The sequence below is a fragment of the Dipodomys ordii genome, unplaced genomic scaffold, assembly GCF_000151885.1.
Source record: "Dipodomys ordii isolate 6190 unplaced genomic scaffold, Dord_2.0 Scaffold11174, whole genome shotgun sequence".
NCBI lineage: Eukaryota > Metazoa > Chordata > Mammalia > Rodentia > Heteromyidae > Dipodomys > Dipodomys ordii.
In genome coordinates this window covers 1-7,533 of record NW_012278386.1, presented here as the reverse complement: position 1 = coordinate 7,533, position 7,533 = coordinate 1, and the positions used below count along the sequence as shown (strand labels likewise).

General features: G+C 59.3%; 1 protein-coding gene across 1 annotated transcript; it reads left to right on the top strand.

The window, feature by feature from the left end:
* Positions 1–279: 279 nt before the first annotated feature.
* On the top strand, positions 280–7,145 carry LOC106002461 (retinoic acid receptor alpha-B-like; the record flags this gene model as incomplete). The annotated part of the gene is made up of 3 exons (XM_013037332.1): positions 280–945; positions 6,376–6,524; positions 6,980–7,145. Coding segments are annotated over exons 1-3 (484 nt in total), but the record flags the coding sequence as incomplete, so codon positions are not given.
* Positions 7,146–7,533: the final 388 nt, after the last annotated feature.

The following is a 7,533-nucleotide window of genomic DNA, read 5'->3' as shown; positions in this document are numbered from 1 at the left end:
ACTCTTCTCCCCCTCTCTCCCCACTCCGGGGCTCCCCTACTTGCCGTCTCCACGCCGCCTCTTGCGACCGCCTCCCGGTGTTTCGTGTGTGCCACCCGTGGGGAAAGGGTTAAGTCAGGGGCGGGGCCTGGCCTCACGGGGCGGGGCTTCTGCGGGGCGGGGCCCTGATGGGGCGGGGAGAGGGGTGGGACCAGAGGGCGGGGGTGCGTGGGCTGGGGGGCTGCGGCGCGTTCACCGGAGACCCAACGAGCCGCCCTGGTCTGGCGGAGGTGGGGCCGCGCGGGGTCTCCACCCCGACCCGGAATCCTCGCCGGGGCGAAGCCCGGGAGTCCTCCCCGGGTAGAAGGAAGTGCTCCGTGACCCCCCCTTCCCGCCCCGCCCCGCCCCGCGCCGACCTCGCTTGCCGCCGGCCGACTTAGGGAGCCGCCGGACTCTGCCTTGGACCGTGAGTCTCGAGCCGGGAACCCCTCGAGGTGAAGCCGCCGGGTTCCCGGGCCTCCGCCGGGCGTTCCCCGGGAGCATCGAGGAACCCCATCCTTGCACACGCAACTTCCCGATTTCCACCTGGGACTGGCAGAGGGGCCAACGGACTTGGACGCGGAGGACTTGGACGCGGGCCCCCTCGGCGGGGGGCGTCCCGCCGCCCGGGCCGTGGGACGGGGCGAGGGACCCCTCCCCTCTCCCCCAGCCGCCCTGCTCGGATGGCGCCGCCGGCCGAGTGAGGGGGGCGGCACGCAGGACTTCCCCGCCGGGACCTCCTGTCTTCGCGGGGGACCATGTACGAGAGCGTGGAAGTGGGGGGACTCGCTCCCACCCCTAATCCCTTTCTTGTGGTGGATTTTTATAACCAGAACCGAGCCTGTTTGCTCCCGGAGAAGGGGCTCCCCGCCCCCGGCCCCTACTCCACCCCGCTCCGGACTCCGGGTTGGAATGGCTCAAACCACTGTACGTACCGGCCGCGCGCTGCTATTGTAGCAGCCGGGGAGAGGGTGGCAGTTAGGGCTTCCTGTCCTACCCAGGGACTGGGCCAACGCGCTGGGGATTTGTCTCCCACTTTCCACCCATCTCTCTTGATGAGTGTACTAAATCTTGAACTCAGGGCCTGGTTGCTGTTCCTTAGCTTTATCACTCAAGGCTAGCACTCTACTACTTGAGCCACAGCTCCACTTCCAGCTTTTTGGTGGTTATTTATTGGAGATGAGAGTCACAGACTTTCTTGCCCAGGCTGCCTTTGAACCTCGATCCTGATCCTCAGATCTCAACCTCCTGAGTAGCCAGGATTACAAGCTTGAACCATCAGCTTGATGCATTTCTTGTGCCTCTGATGGACAGTGCCCCCTGACCTAGTAATCTTCAGTTTCCATTTATGTACTGTTAGGGCTGGGGAACTTTTAGTGTCAGGATATGTATTCTCTTCTCCCAGTGCTTCCTCTAAGGGCCCTAGCCCTTGCCACAGTTTATATCTTCTTCCTTAAGGTCCCAGAGAGCTTCACAGCTGCCTGCAGGGTGGGCTTGTTAGCATTGTAGGAGGAGGGACCACTTCTGTAAATGCCACCCCTGCCAAAGCCTGGGAGAGAGAGGTCTTCCACACACCCCCCTCCCACACACACACCATGTGGCAGCTGTTGTCCCTAGCCCTGAATCTTCAGGGTGGGTGTCAGGGGCGCACTTCCTGTCTTTGGTGTTGACAGTGAGGTGTAGCAGAAAGGGGCAACTTCACCAGACACCCAGCTGTTGTACATGCTCAGGAAGGGCAACTGGCTTAGTTGGGGGTTGTTGTGGCCCCAGGCCCTTGGCTGGCATCCTGGAGGCTTTGGTCCTGGAAATGGAGGGGAGAAACTTCACTGGCAGGAAGATTCCCCTGCCCCTTAATGTTAAGAGGGCTTGTTCTCTGGGGATGTTTGAATTTTGTGAGGCTAGGGCTGCTCTGGAAGTGAGGAACCCCACCGCTCACAGAGTCCTTTTGTTACCCAGTGTAGGGGGTAGGGCCGGGCCTTGTGCTGTCTCTTCGAGGGGCATTGGTGAGAAGTCTGGTGTCCCAGCGGGAGCCCTTACCTAGCCTGGGGTCAGGTTCTTGGGGAAGGAGAGGATCCATGCACACCCAGGGCAGAGTGCACACCTGGGCGTGTTTGTGCCAGCTGGGAGGTGGTGTGCTCTGGGTGGGAAGGTAGATGCTTGGGGGTTATTGTTAGGGGGGCTCAGGTTTCTCCCTTCCCTCCCCCGCCCCCCGGGGGGGCTCACTATTCCCTGGGGTTTCTTCCACTTTCCCAGACCTGCTGTCATCCTCCTGCCTGCCAGAGTTGGAGGCGGGGGTGGGATGTTGGTAGGTTGGAGAAGGTTGAAGAGCAAAGGACCTACCTACCTACAGCCCTACAGGGAGGGAAAACTGAAGTAGCCAGCCTCTCAGAGCCACCTCAGCCCCAGTCTATCCCCTTGTCCTGCCTCCTGACCTTTGCAGGGGTTGGGGGTACCGAATCAGCTCTAAGGCTGCTGACTGATAGGGTGGGGTGAGTGGTCATTGGCTTTGCTAGAAGGGAGAGGTGAGACTGGACACCAGGACTCGTCCTGCTGTTCTCCTACCCCACCCACCCCCACGCACTGGAGAAAGGAGGCACCTACCCCTGGGGATAGTGAGGCAGACTTAGCTCTGCTCCACTGGAGCTCTGGGGGGAAGTTGGGCTCTGAGCCCTTGGGCTCCAACCCTGCCCTTCCTTAGCCCACAGGACAGCTCAGCTCTTCCTGGCCCAGAACTGGAGGGGAGGAGGCTTGCAGTGAGCCCGCCAGCAGCCCAACTAGTGCTTCCCCAGCCACAGGAACCTGGCCACACACCTGGCCTGGGGTAGAGAAGGGCCGGGGAGGGGGAGCTGGCCTCCCAGTTCCCCCCAGTGGGGTGGGGGGTGTCTGCTTCCAGCATCCATGGTGGGGGACATTGGGTTGCTCTGAGGCCAGCAGGAAAGATCTGAAGTCTGAAGGTGGCCACTAGGCCTGGCTTGTGGGGGGCAGTGTCTGCCTTGGAAGGAGCCCCTTGGGGTATGGGGATTCTCTGGTGATTAGAGATGCCGTTCAGCCCCTCTTGGAGAATACCCCACTGCCCAGGGCCTCCACCGCTGATGGGAAGAGAGCAGGTTGGCTGTGGGAGGACCTGCTGGGGCTGCAGGGGCCCAGGGATCTTGCCTCCCTCCCACAGGCCCCATTTTGGTGCACTAGAGGACAAGGGGTGCATAGGATGTAGCTCCCCATCTGTCCCCCACCATTCTCAGCCACTTACGCCTCCACCAGCTCCCAGACGTCCAAGAATGTGAAGCACGTGGATGCCCGTAGTGGGGGAGGGGAGAGATGCTTATCAGGCAATCCATGGGCTTCTTCTGCCCTTCCACTGTGGCAGAGCAGACCCCCCCCCAGCTACCCCTGGGAGGAAGGGCAGTGGAGAGGGCCCCCGTGCCCCCTCCCCAGCTTCTCCAGGGGCTGCAGAGGAGAGGGGCCCCGTGCCCCCTCCCCAGCTTCTCCAGGGGCTGCAGAGGAGAGGGCTCCAGCTGGATTGGGAGGGGAGCCACTGGCTTGGGGCCCAGCTGATTTCCTGCTGATCTCCTCCAGGAAACTGGCCCCTTGCGCGAGGTTGCGAACAGCTCTGGGGCGTGGGGACTCCAAGCACTGAGCACCCGCCCTGGAGGGGGAGCAGAGGAGAGGCACCCGCAGGCAGCGGCTGCAAGAGGGGATGCAGGGCTTCCTGGGCCTCTTGCCAGCCTTTGCTGGGGATCTAGAACTTAGAGCTGAGAAGGTGTGGTCCTTCTGCAGTTTGAGTCCTTCTGGAAAAAGGGAGATTTGTGGGATGGGAGCCTCTGGGGAGGGAGCCCTATGGAGGGGCCAGGCTAGGGTAGTCTTTCCCCTGGAGCACCTCCTCACCTGTCTGTGCTGAGTTTATAGCTCTTTCAGAGGCCTGGAGAGGTGGGGCCTGGGCCATAGGTTCTGGGTTCAAAGGGCAGAGCAGGCAACCTCCAAGCTATGTTACCTGGGTGACAGGTTTGGATATGCTGTGGATGTAGGTGCAGGCTGTTAACATCTTCGAAGAGGGCCAGTGGCTGGGGTGAGGAGGGGGCTGGCCCAGAAAGAGGCTTCAGTCAGCCCACGGTAGACCTATAAAGTCAGGTTTGGTTTTTTGTTTGTCATGGGGCTTGAACACTGGGTCTTGGACACTGTCACTAAGCTTTTTTGCTCAAGGCTAGTGCTCTGCCACTTTGAGCCACAGGTCCACATGTGACTTTTTAGTGGTTAATTGGAGATAAGAGTCTCGTGTACTTTTTCTGCCTGGGCTGGCATTAAACCTCAGTTCTCAGATCTCAGCCTTGTGAGTAACTAGGATTACAGGCGTGAGCCACCAGTGCCTGGCCAAAAATCAGCTTTAAAAGGGTATTTCAGTGACATAAATACCCTGTGGACTTTGCCTAGCTCCAAATTTCTATAGGCCTTTGCCCCTGTGATCTCTCCTCTTATCTAGCCTTAGAACCCACTGCTGCTGCTGCTGCTCCTCCTTGGTGTCTTCTGTCTCCTGTGCCCCACCTTCCCTCCCTCCCGTGTACCCCTAAACTCTCCAGTCCTTTTCAACTGGTTCATTTTAGAGTTGGAGGCTTGGTGGGGCGCCAGGGCAAAGGATGGGTAAAGAGGGGAGAGGAGGTCAGGGCCTTCTTACTCTGCTTGTTGGAATGCCAACCAGAATTCTAGGCCAGACCCCCTTTGTCCTTGAAGCCCTCCCCCCCATTGTCTATTGTTACTGCTTTTACGTCTTGGAAAAAGTTAGTACAACAAAGGACTCCTTTGTCACTCACCCCTCTGCCTCCTGGCCTCACCCAGGCCCCCCAACCCCCCCCCCAACAGCTGTTCTTAGACCTTCCTGCCTGTCTGATTGGCTTGTGTGGCTTGGGGAGAGTGAAGTAGAGATGAGGCCTAGGCAGCTCCCTGTTGGGGTGAGCAGTAGAGAGCTGGAGGAGGTCAGTGAAGGATTGGCTAGACCTGTGGGGGTGGGCACAGGCATAGATTGTCCCTTTGCTGCAGGCTGGTTTCTGGGCAGGGAAGGAGACCTGAAACTATGGCAGTGCTGGTCAGTCTGTTGACCAGAGAAGTGATACCCAGGCCCTACTAGGAGCCAGAAGTGCCTGGTCCCCTGTCATCAGCTGCCTGGCAGCCCCTTGTGTATTCTTAGGTAAGGGGGTGGGTGGTAATCTGAGTCCAGCCCCCCCTCCCCCCACCCCGTGTCCCTCAGCTTCCTGCTTCTGTGCCTGACCTTGGTGGCTACTCTCATCTAGAGGGTGCTCATTCCCCTTTAAGTACCAGTTTCTGTGCAGAGTGTGGAGGAGCAGGGTGTGTGAGGAAGCCACCTCTATCAGGGTGGCACCCCTGTCCCTCCTTGGCTTGGTGTATATGGCGCAGGCCTCAGAAGGATGCTGGGTGGCCTCTTGGGAATGTCCAGCTGCCCAGGCTCTTGATACAGACATCCTCCCCCCCCCCCGTTCAGTCTTGGGTGATGGGCATGGAGTGAGGCACTAGGAAGGCTGGGGTTAGTGGGGCCGCTGCCCCTGCTGGCTAGGTTACCCCTGCTAGCTGCCCTCTTGGAGCTGGATAACAGGAGGGGAGGGGGTAGTAACCCGGATATACCATTGAGGCCAGACAGACAAGGCATTGATGGGAACAGACCCCCCTTTGTCATGCTCACCCCCCCACCTGGGCTTGTGGGGGTTGTGGGGGCCGTGGGGACTCTTCTTGTCTTAAAGGGGATTCCTCTACTTATCTCAGGGAGGGCCTACCCGCTCTGCCCCTCTCTGCTTCACCATTTGTGATTCTTCTTTGCACACCCCGCCTGGGACCCTGCCTTGGCCAGTGGATTGTTTGGGTGGAGGAGGGGCTGTGGTTGCTGGCAGAGAGGGTGGAAGGGGGGGCGGAAGCAGAGGGGTGAGGGAGTGGCCGCCTTTGAATATCCTGTTGACCCCAGTTTCCTCTGTCCCCAGCTTATGTCCTCTTCCCTCCCTCTTCACGTCTTAACTCCTTCCTAACTTGGGGGAGACCTGGCCAGGTGCCCAAGGGCCAGGGCTTTGGAACCTTCCCCCTGCCTGCCCAACAGGTACTCACCCAAATCTTCCTGAGGTTGAAGGTGGGTCCTAGGGAGGCAGACAGGAATGGGGGGACTGGAGGCTTTAGTGGTAGCCTCCCTCCCCCAAGTTTGGTTGGGGACGTTCCTAATACTGTCTCTGCTCAGACTTTGGAGTGCTGCCATCAGCGGTATTGAGGTGGAAGAGGCTCCTGGGTGAGGCCAAGAGTTAGGGCGGGCAGAGTACTAAAGGATGGTGACCTGGCACTCAACACCTCTGCCCTCTTCTCTCCTAGCCATTGAGACCCAGAGCAGCAGTTCGGAAGAGATAGTGCCCAGCCCACCCTCGCCACCCCCCCTCCCCCGCATCTACAAACCCTGCTTTGTCTGTCAAGACAAATCCTCAGGCTACCACTATGGAGTCAGCGCCTGCGAAGGTTGCAAGGTGAGTCCGGGAGTCATCAGAATCATTCGAACAGACAGTCTCAGTGGGATAAATGAAGGGTCCCCACTGCCACTTCCAGGGGATGCACTTGGGGTAGGGGGTGGCCTTTGAGTGTGAGCTGGCAGCTGCTGTAGAGGCGGGGTGCCTGTAATAGAACCTCCTCTAAAGATGAGCAGGGCACCCCCAAACCAAAGGGTCCCCTCTTGCCTGAGCTCTCTGGATCCATCTCCCAGCTGGCAAGGCGTACATACAAGCTCTACCACCGCTGCCCAGGTTGCCATGGTGAGCTGGCTGCCGACTGGCTCTTGGCTGGGGACCCAAGAGGTCTGCCTTGGCCGCCTGGCGGGAGGTGGTCAGGAGCAGGCACCCTGCCTTGGCCTCCTCTTCAGCCATCCAGGACAGGGCCCTTCCCCCCCTCCCCCTGGGGTCCTGCTGGATTCCTGTCCTCATGCTAGGTTCCAGATGCAGACATGGCTGCACCTTTCCTGCAGCTTCCCGTCTGGTGTCCTAGCTGCTACTCCATTCTTGGTTCCTGCTTCAGACACAGGATCCTGGGAGCTGTGCAGATTCAGGGTCTGGGGCTCTGGGACACCTCTCAGCCTGAAGTGGCTGTCTCCAGATGTGAGAGAAAGGTCAAGGGCAAAGCTGCAGACTATCTGCTGATTCTCTCTGGTTGTTTCTGCTTATTCCTACCTATTCTTTCCTTCCTTCCTTCCTTCCCTCCCTCCCTCCCTTTTTTTGGTCATGGGGCTTGAACTCTGGGCCTGGGTGCTGACCCTGAGCTCTTCAGCTCAAGGCTAGTGCTCTTACCACTTGAGCTACAGGGCACTTCTGGCTTTTTCTGCTTATGTAGTGCTGAGGAATCAAACCCAGGGCCTCATGCATGTGAGTCAAGCACTCTACCACTGAGTAACTTTCCCAGCCCTTCTTCCTCTCTCCCTCCCTCCCCCCTTTCTTTCTCTCTTCTCTCTCTCTTCCTTCCTTCCTTCCTTCCTTCCTTCCTTCCTTC